We start from the raw sequence: 25,361 nt of genomic DNA on the forward strand, positions 1-25,361 counted from the left end.
TCAGTCGGACTAGGGTCCAGAAAGTCTGAGCCCGGAATAAAGGGATCAATCACCTTTTAAGCAGTTTGTGGCGGGAGTTACGTGCTGCAGGAAGCGTACTTGCAGAAGCAAGAACAAAGGCAGTTACTGTTTTACATTTGTTACACCTTACATCCTTGGGAATACCTGCTTTTGTAACACTTACCAGTTTTGTGACTTTACAGCAGCGCTAGGGAGGGAAGCAAGAACTCGCTGTGCCTCAAGGAATGTGAAACGATGGAACACAGATAAGACTCTCCATGCATAGAGGAGAAATAAGCAGTTAATGTTCTCTCTTAACCCAGGCTTCGGGGGGCGGAGGGTGATATATTACATTCTACCTCAAGGGAAAGGATATACTTCTTGATTAATATACTTACACACTTCATTAATTTCCCTTTCACTGGCTATTCCTAATCATTCCCCCAGGGCCTTGCAGTTTTGTCTCATTCGCTGCTCTATACCGTAGCTGAGCACAAAACCTAGTTCTTAACATTGATTAAATAAATCTGGTCAGGTGCTCCCATGGGTGATCTGGAAGGAGTTAAATTTGGTAGTCATGGGAGACGCTTCTGTGAAGCCATAGGAGCGAAGGTTGTGACGGCAGGACAGAACTCAGCTTCAGAATCTTTCTGGCCGCTAAACCTTCAAAGTGCCGTCCTTGGGGAATGCTGCCTCAAATGGCTCGCGAGGTCCTACAACATCTACATTTATTTTGGAAAATCTGTTTCCGTAAAACCCAGCATACTTAATCACCAACTTTTGTTAACTTTATGGTGGCATATTAATACCTGTCAGGTTGATTTTAGTAGGAGTGGGACGGGGCTGACCTCACCGTCCCACCCTTCGGTATAAGGCCAGCGTCTTCACGATCTCGCTTTTCACAACCCCAGTCCCTGAGGGCTTATTTGGAGTTGTCGGAGTCCCCAGGACGTGGCCCCGGAGCAGGGTGAGGTGCCACCGTTAAAGGTGTCACAGTTCCCGGCGCCCGGACAGGGGGCGGTGCTCACGCCCCAGGCCCCGCTGACGCGATGTAGGCCGAGATCACCTCAGGCGCTCGCGGTGCAATCACAGAGCGCGCTGTAGCCGGTCGAACTCGCCCTGAGATCCCTCCGCTCAGTGCCTTCAACAACGTGCCCTGGTACCCCGCACCCGGGCATACAAAAGTGGGTCGCCCGCGATTCTCAGGGATTGATCGCCTCTTCAGCTAAGTTCTCTTCCGTTCCCGTACCACTGTGCCACAGGCGCAGCCCGCTTCCTCAGGTCCCCTATCCCGCGCAAGAAGACCACGGCTTCGCAGAGTGTTATTTAAGGGGCGTGGCCAGCGGCACATCCCGCCCCATTCTGTGACGCACAAGGTGGCGCGCGTGGGACCCGAGGGGTGGGGCTAGGTTTAGTAGGAAACCTGGGGGCCGGGGCCGCCTGTGGACGACCATCTGCCAGCTTCTCTCGCTCCGTCGACTAGGAGCAGCGGTGGCGACCTCGGCCTTCAGTGTCTTCGGCAGAGTGAAATAGCGGCGGCGGCCGGGATGATGTTGCTGGGCTTGCTGCAGGCGGGTGGGTCGGTGCTGGGCCAGGCGATGGAGAAGGTGACAGGCGGCAACCTCCTGTCCATGCTGCTGATCGCCTGCGCCTTCACCCTCAGTTTAGTCTACCTGTTCCGTCTCGCCGCCGGCCACCTGGTCCAGCTGCCCGCAGGGGCGGTACGTACATTCTTTAGGGTCCGAGTGGGGCGCGTGCCGCAGCTGAGGCGGCCGAAGGGCTGGCGTGGGCGGCTCCGTGGCCCCGACCGGCTCAGTGGCCCCGACCGGCTCAGTGCTCTGGCTGGAAGGCAACTGGGGGCGACTGCAGCCATGCTTGGCGTGGCTGTGGTGGCAGGCGCGCTGGGGGCTGGAGTAGTGGCTGCGGCGGCGGCACTGCCGCTGGTGGCGCTGGCTGTAGCGCCCGCCGTTACCTTGTGATGGGAGGCGTTGCTGGCCTCCCCGGCTGTGTATCTGATCCTGGACGGGGTCGTGGTTGCGGCATTTGTGGTTGTAGCGGTGGCTGTACTGACCACGGCAGTGGTGCTCCTAGTGGCGGTGGCTGGATTGGCGGCTGTGGGTTTGAACGACCCCTCTGGTCGTTGGGGCCCTTGGTGGGGGTCCTGATGGCGATGCTGTTGGCAGCTGGCCCGTCATCCTGGAGGCTGCCCTGTGTGGTTCAGGGTTTTGTGGGCTGTAGTAGTGCCCCTAATGGCGGTTTATACCCATATTAAGGAGGATGTGTAGAGTGTGATAGTGGGAATGACTGGAGTATGGTAAGGGCCTTCCTCCGATGCTAATAATACAAGTTTCTCGGCCGGACGCGGTGGCTCATGCCTGTAATCCCAGCACTTTGGGAGGCTGAGGCGGGTGGATCACCTGAGGTCAGGAGTTCCAGACGAGCCTGGCCAATATGGTGAAACCCTATCTCTACTAAAATACAAAAAAAACCCCCAAAAATTAGCTGGATGTGGTGGCACACTCCTGTGGTCCCAGCTACTTGGGAAGCTGAGGCCCGAGAATCGCCTGAACCCAGGAGGCGGAGGTTGCAGTAAGCCGAGATCGCGCCACTGGACTCCAGCATTGGCGATAGCGTGACTCCATCTCAGAAAAAAAAAAAAAAAAAAATCATTTTCTCCAATTTAACAGCTTTATTAACCTAGCTTTCAACCTCCTAAATGTTATTTGATGGATGCACCCTTTACAGTCAGCAATAAGTAGTAGCTTTTGAAAACTATCCTTTTACTGACAATGCAATGTACAAACTTTTGACCAAGTAGCTTTTAAAATAATTTTTGTTTGAACCATACCAGGTATAAGACAGAGTTATTTATTTATTTATTTATTTATTTCCTACACATGGGATTTTTAAGGAAGTGATATTTGTCTCTGGGAAGACAAAGTTACTTTTACTGTTCAAAGATAGTTCTATTAGCTGAGGAGTGCTGTGAGGTTGTGGGGCTCCTTTCTATTTGAGACCACCAGAGAATTGAGGAGTATTACCCTTTTTCATTATTGTAAGTTTGATTTTCAGGATGCTTAATGTTGTAATCTGCAGGTCTCATTTTGTGGCATCTAAAGAACCTTTTATGAAGAATGCTAGAGTTCTTGCTAGAGCTGATCTACTCTCTAAAATCAGTGGCTCTAGTTCACTTGCAGTGAGAGAAGCATGAGATGGATTGTTTACTGAGAAATAAATGTAGCTTCTTAAACATTTCCCTTCTTTCTATACCACAAGTTACTGTTTGTTTTTTTGATACCTTCTTTAAGCGAGTGTCTCGGACTAAAATTGTGAGTAGTAGAAGAAGTAAGTAGTGAAGAAACAATATAGTGGGCCCTCCGGGGACACGAATTCCACATTTGGGAATTCAACCAAGTGTAGATCTAAAATACTTGGGGGAAAACCCCAATACAAAATAACACAACAATAAAAAATAATACAAATAAAAAAACACAGTTTAACAACTATTTACATAGCCATTACATTGTATTGGGTATTGTAAATAATATAGAAATGGTTTAAGGTATATGAGAGGATGTGCATAGGTTATACGCAAATACCTTGCCATTTTATATAAGGGACTTGAGGATCCCTGGATACAAATCTATGAGGGGGTCCTGGAACCAGTTCCCCACAAATGGCAAAGGACAACTGTAGTTTGACCTTTTTGGTTTTTTGCTATTAATGGTTAGAAAAGTTGCCTGGAGACACCAATAATAAATGGCCACTTTCTGGACAGTGTCCATCATTTAAAGTTACAGTGCCTTAGTGTTTATCTAGTTGTTTATTTTACACCTTGTTTTGAGTTTCTGTTCTTTTCTACAATAGCTACTCTCTTAAGGTATTTGTGATTTGGCTGTTCTCAAGTTACTTCTGATGCTTCCTTTTTTTTTTTTGGTAACTTTTTTTTAAGTCTTAATAGCTATTTTGTTTAATAGTTTGGTCATGAAATGAAACTGGATTTCTCTCTTGAAATGAAGCGAGAACTGAATTTATTATGTTTTTCTCTTGTAGAAAAGTCCTCCATACATTTTCTCCCCGATTCCATTCCTTGGGCATGCCATAGCCTTTGGGAAAAGTCCAGTTGAATTTCTAGAAAATGCATATGAGAAGGTAAGTCTTCCAAATAATTAGAGGGGGAAAAAAACAAAAAAAACAAAAAACGAGAGAAGTGCTTTTTAAACTTTTTTTTTAAAAAGTGGCAGAACATTTAAAAATACTGTAATTGTATATGTATCTTCAGTATGGGAAACAAAATGGAAACTGCTCTGGTTTAAGAGGTGGTATCTTACAGATACCTATCCTTTTAGCTTTTCCCATGTCCTGGGGTCATCTTTGAGACACCACTGAGGAACCCTGTAGTTCTGGCAACTATGGTTTAAAAGCCACTGTTCTGAGTTTTCTATTCACTTATTGTTGTTAAAATTGATATTAATTAACCCTCATTTTTCTTTACCATGCATCTGTGGGATTTTCTAACCTGCTCTATACATCTTCTGTGATTTCACTGTCCACTTGGATGACTCACATGACAGCATAGCTACTCAATTCTTTGCCCGTCTTCTCTCTAATGAGCTTTCCTGTGCCAGTTAAGCCATTTACTTCACAGTCTCACTTTGGACTTCTCACTCTTAACTCTTTCACCTTCACAGTATTAATGTAGATATCCTATTCTTAGACCATACCTTCTCCTGGTTTGCTTGTGCAACTCCTTAAATTATAACTATTCTTTGACCTCGTTGAATCTTGCATTCCATTTACTTTCTCCTGATCCATCAGCCTTCATTCTTCACTTTCCTTTTTCCACTTTGGGTCCATGGCATGTCGTTTCCATTACACTCTTGCCAATACTGTACTTTACATTTCCTAAACCCTGCATCTTTTCATTGTGTTCAGCTGGCAGAAGTCACCCTCGGAGGCAGCCAGTTATTGTCTCCCTCAGCACCAGCTCAGTTTCTTCTTGATTTTATGATTGCTTACCTTAATGATATTTGAACACTGCTCCACAGTCCTATTATGTTCTTGTGATTGGGCCTACTTTTCTGCTCATTACAATGACTAATTCAAACCTTCACTTTTCTAAACTTCTGAATCTTTCTACCTCTCCATCAAAGCAGATGATTTTTTCTCCTGTTTAGGGGACAATGATTAAAAACATTGATTTAGGAGACAATGATTAAAAACCATTTAAAGGAAACTTCCTCATTTTCTCAGTTTCAGATATGCAAACCTATTTGTATTTATATAGTAATCCTATTCTCTTTTCTTCCTATCACAGTAATAATTATAAAACACTTACTTTCTGCCAGTACTTAGTGCTTTACAAAGATCATCTCACTGAAGCTGCACAGAAACCCTTTCAGGTATATTTGTTTTACAGATGACAAAACTGAGAAGCAGAGAGGATATATAATTTCTTCTTGGATTCACTGCTAAACAGTGGCCAGCCAGGATTTACACATGTTCTGATTTCTGAGCCTATACTTTTATTAACGATAACAATAATGGAAAACAAGTCATTAAGGTGCTAAGTAAGCCAAGGTACTCTTCTCTGCCCTGTGTATAAAATTTGTATATAATTTTATATACAAATATATACAAGTATATAAAATTTGGCAGCAGCTCTGTGAAGAACTGCTATTATTATTATTACCATTGTATAGGTGAGAGAAACTAAACACAGAGATAGTAAGTTATCTGACTATAGGACCAAAGTCATACAGCAAATAGGTGGAGGAGCTGGGATTTGAACACAGACAGTCTGGTTCACTGTGTTCTACCACTTTGATTTTATTACAACTATATTTTGCCTCTTGTTGGAGGCTGAACTCTCCATCCCTCTTTTGTCTCAGGAACTTTTTACTTTTATTTGTTTTCTCAGTGTATTGTTGACTTCTCTTTCAACGGCATCTTTCCTTTTTCTCTGAAAAATTCTTGTCACCCATTTAAAAACTTCCTTAAAGTGGCTTGTGAGGCTCTGTAAGGTCTAACGCTGCCTCGTGCTCAACTCTCATCTTCTCCTTTCTCTTTCCCTTACCTTTAGGTCCTTTGTGTATGTTTAGCTACCAAACTAACCCCTCATTCTTCTGGTCTGAACCCAGTTGTCTTTTCCTCTGTTAGGTCTCCCTTTTTTATATTCTCTCATCACAGAGTTGCTTTCCTTTCTGAATACTTATCACATTTGCAGTTTTACATTGATTAATTTGTATTTTTTCCAATAGACTAAGCTTGGTGAGTTGGGGACAGTATTTTTGTTCATGATTATACCCCCAGAGTCTAGTCTTCAATAATAATCAGAAAACTGCAAGGGGAAGCTTTTAACATCTAACCAAATTAATATAAAATAAAAAATGAAGTCATTTAATATAGGTGAGATAGTGCTAAAATAGATAAATAAACTTTTAGTTCTTCACATAGCAGGTACTATAGAAAAGGTCAAAATCTTTGATTAGTCTTGTAAAATTTGTTTTTAAACAAAGGGGGAAGAAAAGTCTATACTTTCAGAGGTGTTCATCACAGAATTAGCTGTAATAACTAAAGAAAACCCTGATGTCCTATAATTAAAGAGTAGTCAGTAAATTAACATTGTGATATTTATATAGACAATAGAAAATATTGTCAATATAAACTGAAAAAAGCATAATTAACAGTTATATTTGTACTACATTTGCAACTAAATGAACATAATTATAAATTTGGACAAAGGAAGGAGTATGGCAAGATGAAAAGAATTGCTTTAAGGTTTATATATGTTTTTATTTTTTCAATAATGCATTCTTTTGTGATTTTAAAGTTATTGTCTTAGTGTTGCATGTTTTTTGTAACATCACCATGTGTACTTTTCTCTTTTTAGTATGGACCTGTATTTAGTTTTACCATGGTAGGCAAGACATTTACTTACCTTCTGGGGAGTGATGCTGCTGCACTGCTTTTTAATAGTAAAAATGAAGACCTGAATGCAGAAGATGTCTACAGTCGCCTGACAACACCTGTGTTTGGGAAGGGAGTTGCATACGATGTGCCTAATCCAGTAGGTGACACTGTTATACCATGAACAAAGGCAAATCTATACTTCAGTAGTTATAGCTAATAGTGAGACATTATACATTTAAAATGTAGAAACAGCCAGGCATGGTGGCTTATGCCTGTAATCCCAGCACTTTGGGAGGCCGAGGTGGGTGGATCACTTGAGGTCAGGAGTTCGAGACCAGCCTGGTCAACATGGCGAAACCCCGTCTCTACTAAAAATATAAAAATTAGCTGGAGCTGGTGGTGCACACCAGTAATCCCAGCTACTTGGGAGGCTGAGGCATGAGAATCGCTTGAACTCGGGAGGTGGAGGTTGCAGTGAGCTGAGATCACACCACTGCACTTTAGCCTTGGCAACAGAGTGAGACTCTATCTCAAAAACAAAAAACCACACCTACCCACCCACCCACCCACCCACACACACACACCCATCCACCCACAAAGAAACCAACCAAACAAAAATATAATACAATGTAGAACCGGTTTATTCACTTGGTTCAAAAGTCTGAAGAATCGTGAGAAGAAGGGCCATGGATAACTGATAAGTAATGGGTATTTTGTTTTATAGTTGCTGTCATGGCTAAACAATATTAAAGGGCTTCCTGTATAAATAATGGAATCAGTGATAACTTAGCATATTGGGATTTAATATGAAAGGGTTATAAGACAATCCTGTTATTTCATCAAAAGGACTTCCTACCTACCCATTCCTGCCTGAAATTCTAACATAAGAGCTGTTTAGAGATTGCTGACTTTAGAAGTCCTCTTTTAATGCAACTACTTCAGGTGTGGGGTACATCGATGTGTATGTGTTACCCTCAAAAGCCAAATATGAAATTGTTTTAAGTTGATAATAGAACACAAATCAGACAATTGGCCCCAAAGCTTGGTATGGGCTCTGGCTGTGAATGTAACACACATTAGCCAGTATCCTACTATAGCAGTTAAGAGTTAACATTAAATCTTGTTTGTAGTGATGGGGAATGAGGGAATGAATGGTTCTCCTTAAGGCCAAAAAAGAGGGCCCTGCAAAATCCCTCTGCTCAGATATTCATTTAGACTCCATTCATTTAGAGTCATATATATTTATTCTTTTAGACTCTTAAAATGTAAATGCCCAAAGGGTTAAAACCACTAGTTGTGTTACTGTTACATAGGTATAATAATCTAAATGGATTTCATGATAAAACAAAAATGTGTTTTAGTGCTGTATCCCCTTTTTGAATTTTTTTGAAGGTTTTCTTGGAGCAGAAGAAAATGTTAAAAAGTGGCCTTAACATTGCCCACTTTAAACAGCATGTTTCTATAATTGAAAAAGAAACAAAGGAATACTTTCAGAGTTGGGGAGAAAGTGGAGAAAAAAGTAAGCAAAATGTTTTTTGTTTATCTTCACATTTCTACTTCTCTGTGAATAGAAAAGTAGAGTATATATGTGTGTAGTACATAAAAAGCAAATTACAGTGTATGTAAAACTACCTTGGATTTATGGGAGGGATATGTAATGATTACCATGAAGTTATAACTGAGAATCCAGCTTTTATACTGGGCTGCAGTTAAGTATTGCCTTCAGAGGCAATTGCTGTGCCCATAGTAGGAAGCAACATCTGCCCACAGGGCGGCAGGACCCAGGGCAGCAGGTCACTACATTCTGGGTCTGGCCTTCGGCCTCTATAAGAGGTCCAGAATCTTTGTTTTTGGTGTACTTAAGTTGATATGATATATTTTCTAATCATATAAGAAACTGATGTATAAATTAGAATGCCAATGTAATAATGCATGTGAGACTTATAATTACAGCACCAAGAAATCCAGAATATTTACTGATATTCTCTTTATTGACAAATATAATTGGAAAGCCAAATGATCATTGGAAGTTCATTTAGTGAATGTGGAATTAACAGGAAATTAATTGGATAATTTTTGTGAGTTGAGTGTCATCAAATTATGCTTGCTTGGTGCGTTTGTCTCCAGTGTTGGGATATACTAATTGGTGATTATAGTTTTCTTTTGTATATGGCTAGTAATTCCATTTTAGTCCTGATCTTCCTACTTTTAACCTGGGAAATAATCTGATCTTTGGCTGCTGTTCCTTGGGAAGTACCTTATTATTGTCATATGCACTATAAATAACATTTTTCTGCTTTTGTTATTGTGACCTGAAAATCAAATAACCACATTTATTCTTTTTATGATGAAGTGCTTATGAGTGAGGTTTTGAGATGTGTTTCTGGGATCTGTTTTGCCTGTTCAGAGGGACAGGGTACTTCCTATTGTTTGGTTTATTGCCCCTCTTTATTGTTGTACATAGTCACATGTCTGTCTACAGACTTTTTTTGATGATATCAATAGGATCTTGTTTGTTATTGAGCTCTGTTTTTATTCTCAATTTTCTTTCACTTTTTGGAAATAGTAATGAGAATAATCTTCTTTTTCCCCTAGATGTGTTTGAAGCTCTTTCTGAGCTCATAATTTTAACAGCTAGCCATTGTTTGCATGGAAAGGAAATCAGAAGTCAACTCAATGAAAAGGTGGCACAGCTGTATGCAGATTTGGATGGAGGTTTCAGCCATGCAGCCTGGCTGTTACCAGGTTGGCTGCCTTTGCCTAGTTTCAGGTATGGATAAGGAAGATACTACACTTGGTTATTTAACTTTGTATAATTATTGTAGTGTTGGTATGCTTTGCCTTAACAAAGATAAAAATTAAACAAGAAAAACATACAAAATGGGTAAGATTATGAACCCCCTTTCTTCTATAAGAATTCAAGACAAGTTTTCTTTATATAGTGAGCTCATTTAAAGTAAGTTTCAGTTTATTACAAAGGTGATTTACTGTCTGTCTAGTCTAATATTTATGGTTTTGTTTTTGAGATGGGGTCTTGCTCTGTTGCCCTGGCTGTAGTGCAGTGGTGTGATCTCGGCTCACTGCAGTCTCTGCCTCCTGTGTTCAAGCAATTCTCTTGCCTCATCCTCCCGAGGAGCTGGGACTACAGGCATGTGCCACCATGCCCAACTGATTTTTGTATTTTTAGTAGAGACAGGGTTTCATCATGTTGGCTAGGCTGGTTTCGAACTCCTGACCTCAGGTGATCCATCTGCCTCAGCCTCCCGAAGTGTTGGGATTACAGGCATGAGCCGCTGAGCCCAGCCTAGTTTAAAACCTGCTTACCTCACATATTCCTTATCCTCAGGAAAGTCTCTGAACTATACTTAAAAGTGATACAGCCCTTCTCTAAGCACTTGTTTGACATCTTGGGTGGCTTTTTATTTTATTGTGAAGTTTCTTTGTTTTGAATATTTGTGCCTTTATTTAATTTTCTGTTTCTTAAGGACAGGGACTGCCTCTGATATAAAGAAATATTGCTTTTAGGATGTGATCTACAGCTTAGTGCTTAGTGTTTTGCGTATTAGTAGGCTTTCTATACTTTTGTTGATTCATTTGTGTTTAGGTGTTTAGGTGACAGATGGGAGGAGATAGATTGCTAGTCCCTTTTCCTTCTATTTCTGTCCCCTCTATCTAGTTATAGATTAGAAGAGGGGTGGGAGTAAAAGGAAGAGCCAGGAGAAATTCTCTAAAGTTCTCTGGAACTCATCATACCTTATATTTGCAAGTAGCTTTGCAGTTTCAAAATGTTTTAATATATATTATATTAGAACACCCAGCACAGCCCTGGGCCCATAGTGGGTTCTCCATAAATGTGCATTTCTTTTTTTTTTTTTTTTGAGATGGAGTCTCACTCTGTCGTCCAGGCTGGAGTGAAGTGGTGCCATCTCGGCTCACTGCAAGCTCCGCCTCCTGGGTTCACGCCATTCTCCTGGCTCAGCTTCCCGAGTAGCTGGGACTACAGGCGCCTGCCACCACACTCGGCTAATTTTTTTGTATTATTAATAGAGATGGGGTTTCACTGTGTTGGCCAGGATGGTCTCGATCTCCTGACCTCGTGATCCGCCTGCCTCGGTCTCCCAAAGTGCTGGGATTACAGGCATGAGCCACAGTGCCTGGCCCATAAATGTGCATTTCTATCTGCCTGTTTCTACCTGCTGTGTCTCTTGGATGAAGTCAGAACTTGTTATGTTAAGCCCTTTACATTCTGGCCCAGTCTTTCTTTCTTTTACTCATACTGACTAATTTAACCAAATTATTCCATTCACCTTCTTAAACAGGCCTATGTTTTCCTGGTTTGACTGTATTCATACAGTTAAGCTCTAACATCTTCTCTTCTGTACACATGGTCTCAGTCGATTCTCAATAACAGAATAACAATCTTGTAAATGAAACAGTGTAGGAGTTTTTATTAGAAGGCTTGATTTAAGAGGGGGCTTGGGAGTCAGATTGCCTAGTTTTAAATTCAAGCTCCAATGTTTGCTTTCTGTGTGATCTTATGCAGCTAGCTATAACTTGAGGTTAATGTATGTACCTCACAGGAAGATAAAAGTGAGTAATTCATGTAAAATACTTAACATGGTACCTGCTACATAATGAACATATTATTTAAAGGTAAAATTTAGGAGTTGAAGTTTGTTTTCTGAATCTGCTAGTATTTTCACCCCCTACAAAAAACTGTTGTATTAGAAAGTGAAAAGTAGAATCAGATTCCATAGAGGAACCAGAGTGACTCTCCTACTTTAAGACTTGATTTGGTATTAAAATTGGAATTTTATGTTAATTTAAGAGTATTCTACTTTCTGTTGAACTGGAAAATACTCCTAAAGGAATTTCTTCCTTGTTTTAGGCCTTTAGTTTGAACATAGGTAATATGTTAAGAATCTGAGATATATATGTTAAATAAAGCACAGTTCTTGCCCTTAGGGACTATGGACATTTTTAACAGTGTAAGATTTTCATGACTTCCAATATGTTCCTGGTTCTGATTTTTTTGTCAATTATTTTAGAGTCATTAAAGTTGGTTAAATAAGGTGCTTTATGCTAGGTCCTGGTTTTCAAAATGAATTTGATCCTAGAAGGTTATTTCTTTATTAAAAAAATCATCTTTGTCTTTTAATTACAGACGCAGGGACAGAGCTCATCGGGAAATCAAGAATATTTTCTATAAGGCAATCCAGAAACGCAGACAGTCTCAAGAAAAAATTGATGACATTCTGCAAACTTTACTAGATGCTACATACAAGTAAGTGCTATTCAGATAACATATTAAGCTGAAGCAGGAAATTACACATTAAAACACAATTAAGTAATATTTCCAGTTAAAAAACAGTGTTGCTGGCAAAATAAGTTGGTAACTATGATCCTTGGACTTTTTAAATTGTTGAGACATAAACTATCGGCATCTGTATCTTACTGTAATCCCAGTAACTGGGTATGGTAAAAGTTTGCTAATGAACTGTAATGGAGTCTTTTGTAATCAAAATCGTTTTGTGCTGGTCTGTCTCTTCCCTAAGAGAAAAAAAACTCTGACTTGTGATAGTCAAATATAAGAGACTATTATACCTGAAAAATGTATTCATTATGTCACTTTATTTAAAGGTTGAGGCATGAAATGTATGTGCCAAAATGTTAAATTTGTGTGTTTGGTTCATTCCTTAGGGATGGGCGTCCTTTGACTGACGATGAAGTAGCAGGGATGCTTATTGGACTACTCTTGGCAGGGCAGCATACATCCTCAACTACTAGTGCTTGGATGGGCTTCTTTTTGGCCAGAGACAAAACACTTCAAGAAAAATGTTATTTAGAACAGAAAACAGTCTGTGGAGAGAATCTGCCTCCTTTAACTTATGACCAGGTTTGTTGGATTTTTCAGTTTCATTGCTGCCTTATGACTTTGAGTATCTGTGGCTAATTTTTAAAAGGGACAATTTGAGATTTTCTATGTATTATAGCTTAAACTGATCAGCGTCTCTATTTTTAGCAAATTCCCCATAACCTTACCTAAAATATCTTAATGTTATTGCTTCTTGCCATAACATGAGCAGAGACTTCTAAAAGTAGTAGTAGTAGTAGTAATGAGGACTAGATATTTACAAACACTTTGTGCAGCTTGCTGGGGTGGAAAGGAAGAGAGGACAACTCACTGCACAACCTGACATTCCATCTTGGAAGCAAACCTTGTTGATATCATCTTCCTGTTATCTTTTGTGTTTTTGGTTGTATATTAATATGGTGTATTACACTGATTTTCAGGTGTTAATTGTATTCCTGGGATAAATCCTACTTTGTCATGGTGCATAGTTCTTTTTATATGTTACTGCATTCAATTTGCTGGTGTTTTGTTGAGGATTTTTGCATCCATATTCATAAGGGATATTGATCTCTAGTTTCACTGTGATGTCTTTGGCTAGTTTTGATATCAGGATCATACTGGTCTCATAGAATGAATTTGGAAGTATTCTTTTTTTCTTCTAATTTTTGGAAGAGTTTGTGGATGATTGGTGTTAATCCTTTTTTTTTTTTTTTTTTACGTATTTGCTAAAATTCAACAGTGAAATCATCTAGATCTGTGCTTTTCTTTCTGGGAAGACTTTACTTACTAATTCAATTTATTTGTTACAGGTTTATTCAGATATTCCATTTCTTCTTATGTCAGTTTCAGTAGTTTATATCTCTAGGAATCTGTCCTTTTCATCTAGGTTACCTAATTTGTTGGCATACAATTGTTCATAGTATTCTCATAATCCCTTTTATTTCTGTAAGCTCAGTATTGATATCTCAATACTCATTCTTGTTTTTAGTAACTTTTAAAATAACAACTTAATTGATATATTTACATACCATAAATCCATCCATTTAAAATCTACACTTTGTGGTTTTTAGCATATTCAGAGTTGGGAAACCATCATCATAATTTAATTTTAGAACATTTACATCACTCCCAAAAGACAGCCAGTACCCATTAGCAGTCATGCTTCATTCTCCCTGACTCCTGCCCTTGGCAACCATTAATCTCTTTTTGCCTCTATGAGTTTGCCTATTCTGGATATTTCATATAAATGGGATCATACAATATGTAGTCTTTTGTGACTAGCTTGTTTCACTTAGCATGTTACCAGGGTTCATCCATGTTGTAGCATGTATCATTACTTCAGTCTTTGTTATTACCAATAATACTCCATTATATGGATATACCACATTTTGTTTATTCATCAGTTGATGGACATTTGGGTTGTTTCCACCTTTTAAATTATTATGAATAATGCTGCTCTAAACATTTTTTGTATACTGTATATTTGTATTTGTATACTGATTTTATGTGGACATGTGTTTTCAATTTTGTGGGGGTCATACCTAGGAGTAGAATTGCTGGGTCATAAGATAACTTTGAAGAACTGCCACACTGTTTTTAAAAGTGGCTGCACCACTTTCAAATCTCAATAAACAGTGTATGTTGGTCCTGACTTCACCCCCTCACCAAACTTGTTAACTTGATTTTTTTGTTATAGTAGGTGTGAAGTGGTACTTTTTTTTTTTTTTTGAGACAGTCTTGGTGAGATGCCCAGGCTTCAGTGCAATGGCGCTATCTTGGCTCACTGCAACTTCAGCTTCCCGGGTTCAAGCTATTCTCCTGCCTCAGCCTCCCAAGTAGCTGGGTGCACACCACCACACCTGGCTAATTTTTGTATTTTTAGTAGAGATGAGGTTTCACCATATTGGCCAGGCTGGTCTCGAACTCCTGACCTCAAGTCATGCGCCTGCCTTGGCCTCCCAAAGTGCTGGGATTACAGGCGTGAACCACTGTGCCCAGTTGGTATTTTGTTTTGATTTTTCATTTTCCTGGTGACTAGTGATGTTGAATGTCTTATGATGTGCTCTTTGGCTTTGGTATATCTTCTTTGGGAGAAATGTCTGCTCACATCCTGTTCCCATTTTTAAAATGAGTTGTCTTTTTATTATTGAGTTGTAAGAGTTCATGTATTTTTTTTTTTAATGTGCTTTTGGTGTCGGAGAAACCAGTACCTAATCAAAGTGTATGAAGATTTATTTCTGTGTATTCTTCTTAGTGTTTTGTAGTTTCATATCTTACATTTAGGTCTTTGATCTGTTTTGAATTAATTTATGTATATGGTGTGAGGTTATCATTCTTTTGCGTGTGGTTATCCAGTTGTCCCACACTGTTTGTTGAAAAGAGTATTTTTTCTGCGTTGAATTGTCTTTGTAAAAAAATCTATTATAGCCAGGCGCAGTGGCACATGCCTGTATTCTCAGCTACTGAGAAGCTGAGATGGGAAGGTCGCTTGAGCCCAGGACTTGGGGTCCAGCCTGGGCAACATAGTGAGACCCTGTCTGTAAAAAAAAAAAAAAAAAAAAAGTTTTTTTTTTTTGTTTTTTTTGTTTTTTTTTTTTGAGACGGAGTCTCGCTCTGCCGCCCAGGTTGGAGTACAGTGGCCGGATCTCAGCTCACTGCAAGCTCCGCCTCCCAGGTTTACGCCATTCTCCTGCCTCAGTCTCCCGAGTAGCTGGGACTACAGGCGCCCGCCACCTCGCCCGGCTAGTTTTTTGTATTTTTAGTAGAGACGAGGTTTCACCGTGTTAACCAGGATGGTCTCGATCTCCTGACCTCGTGATTCGCCCGTCTCGGCCTCCCAAAGTGCTGGGATTACAGGCTTGAGCCACCGCGCCCTGCCAAAAAAAAAATGTTTTAAAAAGCCTCTTGACCATAAATTTAAGGCTTTATTTCTGGACTCAGTTATATCCCGTTGATATGTTTAATCTGGTGCCATTACAGTAGTTTTGTAATAAGTTTTGAATTCGGGAGTGTGAGTCCTCTGACTTTGTCCTTTTCAAGGCTGTTTATCTACTCCTAGTCCCTTTAATTTCCATATGAATTTTGGGGTCAGTGTGTCAATTTCTGCAAAGAAGCTAACTGAGATTTTTGACAATGTTTGCATTGTATTGCTATATTAATTTGGGAGCATTGCTATCTTAACAATTTCAGTCTTTACATCTATGGACATGGGATGTCTTTCTATTATTTTAGTTCTTTAATTTCTTTCAACAGTGTTTTGCAGTTTTTGGTGTACAATGTTTAAACTTCTCTTATTAAATGTATTCTTAAATATTTTATTATTATTATTATTTTGATGTTATTCTTTCTTCTGCCAGTTCAAATCTGCTGTTGATTCCCTCGGGTGAATTTTTCATTTCAGTTCTCATACTTCTCAGTTCTTGAATTTCTATTTGGTTTTCTAAAAAAAAATTTGTTGATATTCTCTATTTTACTAGCGATAACTAGGCATATTTTGCTATAATTCTTTGAACCTATTTATAATAGCTGATTTAAATCATTATCTAGTAAGTCCAATGTCTGGGCTTCTTCATTGATAGTTTCTATTAAACTGCTTTCTTTTTCTATGCACTGGCCATACTTTCCTGTTTTGGTGTGTTTTTTGTAAGCTTTTGTTGAAAACTGTACATTTAAAATAATGTGGTAACTGTGGAAATCAGATGCCCTCCTCCCTGGGTTTATTGTTGCTGGCTTTTTGTTATTGTTACTGCTGCTGCTGTTTGTTTACTGCCTTTCTTGGATTAATTATGTCATTCTTTGTTTAGTGAAGTCTTTGAAATCTCTGCTTACTTACTTTAGTGGGCATCTGATATTTGGACAGAGATTTACTGAGGTGCTTTGAACAGCCAGTCTCCTAGCTTTTGCTGAAATGCTCTGTGTGTGTGTGTGTTAGGGGATGTTATTAACACTCCAACAGGCAGTTACAAGTCTGCCTTCACTACCTGTGTATACAGGTCAGCCAGAGGTAAAAGATTACAGCCTCTTAGATCTTACCTGGGCATGTGCATGGTCTTATATATATGTGTGGCCTTCAAGATCCTCTTATGTTGGAACTTTTCAAAGTCTCCTGTGGACATCTTATTCTCCAGTTTTCCCTTTTAAACTTCTTGTTCTGTCTCTTAGCACCAATTGATATCACCATCTCTGGTGCCTTCAGTGTTAAACAATTTTTGCTAATTATTTTTGGAAAATTTGCTCTGGCTCCTCTAATACTTGTTAGGCTTCTGGCTTTCACAGCTGGTATAGTTGCCATGCTATTGGTTTCCGGGGCTACCATGGATTTGGGGAGAGGAGGATGAGAGAAATACAACTTCCACTACCACAAAGCTTACTCTTCTTACCAAGATTCAGATTTATTTTTCTTGAATTAACTCTCCTTACATTGTTGCAAGCCTTTGATTAATCTTCCAGAATTTTGAAAAAGTTGACATTATTTTTGCTACCGTTTTCATTTTTTGGAGGAGTGAATTTTGTAGGTTCTTACTTCATTCTTCAGGGCGGATCACCTTTGTTTCTGTTACCTTGCCCTCCTTTTTCACCTTGGACAGTGGTAGAGCATGATAATCCCAGCCACCTTGAACCAGTTACCTCTACTTTTAGCTGGAATGCAAGCTGTCTTGTACTAACCAAGACGTTAAACTAATTTTTTATACTGTTGAAGTATGTTATTTATAACAATCAGGAAATGCTTTCTCATTTTAGCTCAAGGATCTAAATTTACTTGATCGCTGTATAAAAGAAACATTAAGACTTAGACCTCCTATAATGATCATGATGAGAATGGCCAGAACTCCTCAGGTGAGTATCTTGGCTACATCTTCCCCTCTATACCCCCAGTTTTTATTTATCAAAAAGAGGAAATAGCTGGGTGTGGTGGTTCACACCTGTAATCTCAATACGTTGGGAGGCTGAGGTGGGAGGATCACTTGAGGCCAGAATTTGAGACCAGCCTGGTTTGAGACCAACATAGTGAGACCGACTTCATCTCTACAAATTTTTTTCTAAAAATTAGCTGGCCAGAATTGCACACGCTTGTGGTCCCAGCTACTCAGGAGGCTGATGTCGGTAGATTGCTTGAGCCTGGGAGGCTGAAACTGCAGTGATCCATGATCACACCACTGCACTGCTGCCTGGGCAACAGAGCAAGACCTTGTGTCAAAAAAAAGGAAAAGAGGAAGTAGAGTAGCATAAAATAGATTTTTTTTTTTAAATTAAAAAAGTAGAATAATCATTTTTACCTAACTTCAGTTTCATATATTCTAAAAACATATTTTTAACATAATTGTAGATAGTATACATGCTAATCTTTTTTTTTTTTTTTTTAAAGATGGGATTTCTCTCGTTGCCCAGGCTGGAGTGCGATGGCGCAATCTCGGCTCACCACAACCTCTGCCTCCTGGGTTCAAGCGATTCTCCTGCCTCGCCTCCCGAGTAGCTGAGATTACAGGGACATGCCACCACACCTGGCTAATTTTTTGTATTTTCAGTAGAGACAGGATTTCTCCATGTTGGTCAGGCTGGTCTCAAACTCCTGACCTCAGGTGATCTACCCGCCTTGGCCTCCCAAAGTGCTGGGATTACAGGCTTGAGCCACCGCGCCCGGCCTACATGCTTATCTTTAGTGCTAATCATGCTCTGCATTTTTCTTTAACAATTGGGGTTTTAAAAATGAAAGTACATATTTTTCTTGGTTTTAAAAATAACATTTTGTTGTAAAAAATTGTTAGTATGAAGTGTACAAATTGGATAGTGAAAGTCTCTCTGAAATTCAAACCCTACCTCCAAGGCATTATGGGTTTGATTTGTGTACTGTGTACTTCCAACCTAACGCTGGCTCACTGGAAATCATCTTGAGTTAAAATAATTTTTAGTTTGCCTATTATCTAGCCAGTTTTTAAATACATGTACAGATGGTTCTTGATTTATGGTGATTCAACTTACAATTTTTTGACTTTATGATGGATTTATCAGGATGTAAACCTATCATAAGTCAAGGAGCAGCTGAGTATCCATGTATGTTCATGCTTTATTACACAATTATCTGATTATTTGGCAGCACATTTTAAAATTCTCTAATGAAATGTGTGGCTTTTGTTTATAGACCGTGGCAGGGTATACCATTCCTCCAGGACATCAGGTGTGTGTTTCTCCCACTGTCAATCAAAGACTTAAAGACTCATGGGTAGAACGCCTGGACTTTAATCCTGATCGCTACTTACAGGATAACCCAGCATCAGGGGAAAAGTTTGCCTATGTGCCATTTGGAGCTGGTAAGATGATTATATTTTATATTGGAAATGTTTGTTCTGATAACATACTTGTCTCTGTCATAATATTCTATATGAATTGTGTTTACAAATTATCTCTCCCTTTCCTCATTAGGGACATTTTTGCAAACTTTTATAGGAGACGAATCTTTATAAGTTGGAGAAAAATATTTCCTTTGTACTAAATGGAATTGTTCAGTGAATCCTTATATAATGCTTCATTACTTCCTAACCTGTCTGGTTTTATTAGGTCTAATTTTTATAGTCCACCCTTGTTTTCCCTTACAATAGTATTTAAAGCTATTTGTGGATTTCTCTTTTAAAGAACCATTGGAGTCAGCACACCATTCAGGGAATTAATTTAAGTTAAATATAAGAGATTACTAGTATTTCACAAAAAAGCAAAGACAGTCTTTTAAAATTAAAGCTTTTCTGGATTTGCTCTCTGTGAATATCCTTATGAGAAAATGGTCTTTGAATCTGGGCAGGTTGTGTGTAGGCTTGCAAATTTCATTTTCAATAAGATCCTAAAATAATTTAGGTATACCCTTGTTTCTCCAGTAATTTCTTTATCCAGTGGTTCTCTGTACTGATTAAACTATGTTCTATGACTTGAGTCTTTCCAAAGGGATCATTTAAATGACAGATGACTTGTCATTGGTCATACTTTTTCCATGTATAAAGGAAAGTATAAAGTCCTTTGGGAACTTCATATCTTAACTTTATGTAATAAATTCAATACTGTGGTATATAACACAATATATAAAAGAATCATAGTTTTTTTGTTTGTTTGTTTGAGAGAGTCTTGCTTTGTCACCCAGGCTAGAGTGCAGTGGTGCAATCTCTCAGCTCACTACAACCTCCACCTCTGGGTTCAAGTAATTCTCGTGCCTTAGCCTCCTGAGTAGTTGGGATTACAGTTGTGTAACCACCATGCTCAGCTAATTTTTGTACTTTTAGTAGAGACTGGGTTTCGCCATGTTGGCCAGGCTGGTCTCGAATTCCTGGCCTGAAGCGATCTGCCCACCCCGGCCTCCAAAAGTGCTGGGATTACAGGCGTGAGCCACGCCACCTGGCCAAAGAATCATTGTTATACAGATGGGAAGAGCGTTAGTTCTGTAGCCCAATTTCTGCCCCAAAGATGAATCATTTCAAAACTAGTAATTATCTGGTTTCCACTTGAACTTTACTAGAAATGGGTTGTGGGTTATTCAGTTACGTTATATGATAGCTCATTCCATTTTTGGACAGCTGTCATTTTTAGAGCCTTATATTAAAGCTGAAATCTGTTTCCTTTTAACATCCCATTTATAGTTGGTCCTAACCATAGTCTCTGAACTTATATTTTATGGGAGATTTGAGTACAGATACAATGTCTCCTCAATCTTTTTTTCAATCTTTGTGTTAGTTTCCTAGGGCTTCTGTAACTAATTACCACAATATGGGTGGCTTAAAACAATAGAAATTTATTCTCTCACAGTTTTGGAGGCTGAAAGTGTGAAATCAAGGTATTGGCAGGACCATGCTCCTCCTCAAGGTTCTACAGGAGAATCCTTCCTTGCATCCTCCTAGCTTCTAGTGGCTCTTGGCAATCCTTGGCTTGTAACTACATCATTCCAATTACTACCCATCTTCAACAGGCTTTCTTCTTGTTCATGTCTCTGTATCTTCACATGGCATTCTTATAAGGACATCAGTCATTGGATCTAAGGCCTACCCTAAGTCAGGGTGATCTCATCTTAAATAATTACATATATAAAGATCCTATTTTCCAGTTAAGATCACATTCTAAGGTTCTGGATGGACTTGAATTTGTGGGGGGATATATGATCTCACATTAATCACATTACATGTCTCTAATTTCTTTACTCATTCTTTTACTTTGTAATTGTGCTGTTTATTTATGTTGGTGCATATAGTTCATTCATTTTCATAATATTACATTTTGTGAATCATCAGAATTTATCTACTCTTTTGTTGATTCAGTTTTAGGATACTTCTTGCTTGTTGTGATTAAATCCTTTGACTATTCTTCCTGTAAGCCCAAGCTTCTCTTTAGTTGTTATATTTGAAATATGGACCAACTTGTAAATGCTCATCTTAAATGTCACTCCTAGAAATAAGTACAGTTATGGGCCAAGCAAGCACTGTGCTAAGCACTCAGTATCAGTTTATGTTTTTTCTTTTGATGAAAAATCTTGCAATGAAATGCCCAAATCTTAAGTCAACAGTCATTGAGTTTTGACAAATGAATAATCTTTAGTTAAGTCTAATTTATCAGTTTTTTAAATGGTTATTGCTTTCTGGCCCTGTCTTGAAATTTTTGCTTAGCCCATGTCATGAAGATATTCTCCTGTTCTTCTCTACTAAACTTTATGCTGTTAGCATCAGGGTTTGTGACCCTTCTTGAATTAATATTTGATTATGGTGTGAAAAATTTCATTTTTCCCCCATGTAATATCTAGTTATTCCTGGACCTTATGTTGAAAAGACTTTTCTTTTCCTCATTGGCTTGGTGTCTTTATTGAGAATCAAATAACCATAAAAATACTCTGTTCTGGGCTCTGTGCTGTGTTCCATTTATCTATTTGTTGATCCTTACCTAGTACCACTCTTGTGTTTTACCTTTAGTCTTGAAGTCAGATTTGAAATCAGTTTTATGTCTTCCAACTCAGTTCTTTTTCCAAGATTGCTTTGGATATCCTAGGTCCTTTGTATTTGCATATACATTTTAGAATTAGCTTGTCAGTTTCTACATGGATGTGACTTTTTAGTATATGTATTATTTTGGGTTCATTAAATCTCATTTTCTTCCATAATCATTTATAATGACATTTGAGGTTTTGACTGGAAGGTTTTCATATTGACTTTTAACTAGGGCTTTCTTGGGACAGAAACAGAATATTCTACTATATTCCCAAACTAGATTACCATCTTATGATTCAAACTTTCCCATATATTTAACCCAGATATATGTTTTCAGTAAAAGTAATTGGAAAAGTTATGTGATTAGTCAAGTACTGTTTTCCTAAAATGTGATATTGAAAATCTCCTGGAATTTTTAATAATTCACAGTTTTATGTGAAAAGAATGTCATCTTTTTATTATACTATCTGTACATTTGCTATTCATCTAAAATGTAAATAAAAATATCACCTTAGAGTAAAAAGGATGAGAAAGAATTTAAACCAATTCTTGTAACTTTTTCTTTTTTTTAGGGCGTCATCGTTGTATTGGGGAAAATTTTGCCTATGTTCAAATTAAGACAATTTGGTCCACTATGCTTCGTTTATATGAATTTGACCTCATTGATGGATACTTTCCCACCGTGAATTATACAACTATGATTCACACCCCTGAAAACCCAGTTATTCGTTACAAACGAAGATCAAAATGAAAAGACTGCCAGGAGCTAATATATGTGATCGTCACTGTAAGCCACAAAGGCGTTCGAAGAGAATGAAGTGTACAAAACAACTCTTGTAGTGTACTGTTTTTTTGAGTGTGTAATTCTAAAAGCCAGTTTAACTTCTGATTTAGTATTTTGTTAACTGAATGGTTCTATCAAATATAATAGCATTTGAAACATTTTCTAATAGTTATGTTACTTATACATGTGCTTTCAGGAAGTTCATTAGTAAAACAACTGTTCAGGGGGGGATCTAGGTAATTGGCAGATTCTAAATAATATAATTTCCATGTAGTAATTTTAAGAGTACTCATAGCTCTTGCCAAATAAGTTCAGGGTATTCAAACCTTGGACTAGTCCTGCAAGGTATAAAGAATAAAAATCCCAGTGAGATACTTGGAAACCACAGGTTATTATTTATCTGGGCAATTATTGTGTGTGTGAGGATGGAAGAGGGAATAATCGAACATCTAAAGCCTTGAATAAGAGAATACTAACTGTTTTAGTATGATGGTATTCAGAAATGGAGATGTTATAGAAAAATAAATCCTTTGGAATTTTAACTAAAATCACTGCATATAGGAAATTAAGAGATCTAGGACCATATTTGATAAGATTTCTTAAAAATAATGTAATTATTAATGCTAAAGACTGCTCGTGTATCTTGATCTAATTACTAAATAATTACATGTTTACCTGATAAGTATGTATCTAGTTCTACAAGGTCACATTTATGTGGAAGTCCAAAGTCAAGTCCTTAGGGGATAATTTTGTTTTGGCTCACATGTTCCCTGCTTCCTCTCTTTTTTTTTTTTTGAGATGGAGTCTAGCTCTGTTGCCGAGGCTGGAGTGCAGTGGCACGATCTCGGCTCATTGGATCCTCCGCCTCCCGGGTTCAAGCAAATCTCTGCCTCAGCTTCCCAAGTAGTTGGGATTACAGGCGCCTACCACCGTGCCTGGCTAATTTTTTGTATTTTTAGTAGAGATGGAGGTTTCACTATGTTGGCCAGGCTAGTCTTGAACTCCTGACCTCGTGATCCACCCGCCTCAGCCTCCCAAAGTGCTGGGGTTACAGGCATGAGCCACCGTGCCTGGCCTTCCCTGCTTCCTCTCTAGAATCCAGTTAGGGATGTTTGTTACTACTTGTGTTGATTAAAACAGTTAAACTAACTTTTTTCTTTTAAAAATGTGAGATCAGTGAACTCTGACTTTAAGATAATCTGAAACAAGGTCCTTGGGAGTAATGTAATTGGGACATTCTGTAAAGCACATTCTGTTTAGGAATCAACTTATCTTAAATTATAACTCCGGGCCTAACTATATGAGATGGCTGAAAAAATACCACATCATCTGTTTTCACTAGATGATGCCAAAATATTTTGCTTTCTGTATATTACAGTTCTTTTTAAAAGGCTGGAAGACTCATGTTAAACTCTAATTGTGAAGGCAGAATCTCTGCTAATTTTTCACATTAAAATTCTCTTTGAAAAAATATAGCCTGTATTCATGAATTGTAAAGTATGTGCTTCAGTGAGCAGAGTTAGGGAATCCAGGAACTTGAGTGAGGGAAAAATTACATCTTTATTTGCACTAATTTCTAACTGCAATTTAGTATTTATTTCATTTATGAATTTGGGCAACATTAGCAGTATCCATGATTTTGTCAATAGAAATCTCAGATATTTTCATATTACAGATGTTACAGATTTCTTGAAGTATCTAGTTACGAACCTGAGATAAGGCTAGTCTAATGTTTAGTGAATAGTTTTAGACTTAACAGATTTCATTTTTAATCACAGACTAATTATTGAGGTGCATAAACAAGTGTGACTGCAGAGGCCTAATATCATAAGGAGGCTTGGTGGTCAAACAATGGCAGTAAACTCAGCTTGATCAGATCATTTGTCCATGTTTTTTTTCTCCACTGTCTCCTAGAGCAGAATGGCCTTGAATGGCAAGCCATGCTTAGCTGAAAAAGGTTTTTACCCACAACCTGCCCCTTCAACTAACTGCTTTAGAGTATGTTTGCTATTTCTAGAATTCCTCTTATTGGAACCCAGCTTCTAATGTGGAAAATTTAAGTATAGTTGGCCCCTTGTATTTGTGGGTTCTGCATACTCTGATTCAACCAACTGCAGGTTTAAAATATTAAAAATAAAACCCCACAACAATAAAAAAATAAGTAGCAACTATTTACATAATGTTCACATTGTATTAGGTATCAAATAATCTGGAGATGATGTGAAGTACACAGGAGGATATTGTAGATTATTTGCAAATAGCACATTGTTTTATAAGAGACTTAAGCATTCGCGGACTGTAGTATCCAAGGGGGATCCTGGAACGAATCCCCCACACATGCTGAGGGATGACTGAAATTGGAAATGTTCAAGACTGTACAACTTTCTCCCATGCCTGTTTGTGTTGGTATAAATCATGGAACATCAAATAAGAAGACAAAATCCTCCGGATGTAAGCATCAAATACTAGTCCTCTTGCTGTTTTTAGTGAGTTGCCATGTTATTGGGGAGGACTCCAGATGAGAAATAACATTGCGATTTGTATTATCTCTGTGACAGCCTCCCAGTCTGAATTTGGCTTGGACAACAGGGATACTGTTTAATTCTGCTGCAATGTGATTAAGATCTTTTGAGTTAATGATTTCTTCATCTTTTTAGTGGGCCATGGATTTGTGAGAACACTTCTTTGGAATCAAGTAACACTAACTGTAATGCAGTAAATATTGATCAATCATGAAATACCAATATAGCTTTTAAAAAACATTATGTAGATGTAAAGTTGATACAAAGACACATGGAAAACTTTTCAACAGTATTAACTCTAAGATTAGGACAACTTTCTCTGAATCTCTCACTCCTAC

At 38.5% G+C, this 25,361-nt stretch overlaps 1 protein-coding gene across 1 annotated transcript; it reads left to right on the forward strand.

The window, feature by feature from the left end:
- Positions 1 to 1,442: 1,442 nt before the first annotated feature.
- On the forward strand, positions 1,443 to 24,378 carry CYP51A1 (cytochrome P450 family 51 subfamily A member 1). The gene is made up of 10 exons (XM_015134225.3): positions 1,443 to 1,721; positions 4,054 to 4,152; positions 6,893 to 7,069; positions 8,305 to 8,431; positions 9,508 to 9,682; positions 12,077 to 12,196; positions 12,613 to 12,808; positions 17,507 to 17,602; positions 18,906 to 19,074; positions 22,290 to 24,378. Exons 1-10 carry the CDS (start codon positions 1,548 to 1,550, stop codon positions 22,466 to 22,468), a joined length of 1,512 nt encoding a protein of 503 aa, XP_014989711.1. The 5' UTR covers positions 1,443 to 1,547; the 3' UTR covers positions 22,469 to 24,378.
- Positions 24,379 to 25,361: the final 983 nt, after the last annotated feature.

The sequence above is a fragment of the Macaca mulatta genome, chromosome 3, assembly GCF_049350105.2.
Source record: "Macaca mulatta isolate MMU2019108-1 chromosome 3, T2T-MMU8v2.0, whole genome shotgun sequence".
Taxonomy (NCBI): Eukaryota; Metazoa; Chordata; class Mammalia; order Primates; family Cercopithecidae; genus Macaca; species Macaca mulatta.

Coding starts and splice junctions, on each gene's coding strand:
- CYP51A1 (XM_015134225.3), top strand. CDS start 1,548: ATGATGTTGCTGGGCTTGCTGCAGGCGGGTGGGTCGGTGCTGGGCCAG. Junction 8,432..9,507: donor GGGAGAAAGTGGAGAAAAAA/GTAAGCAAAATG, acceptor TTTTTCCCCTAG/ATGTGTTTGAAGCTCTTTCT. Junction 12,809..17,506: donor CTCCTTTAACTTATGACCAG/GTTTGTTGGATT, acceptor TTCTCATTTTAG/CTCAAGGATCTAAATTTACT.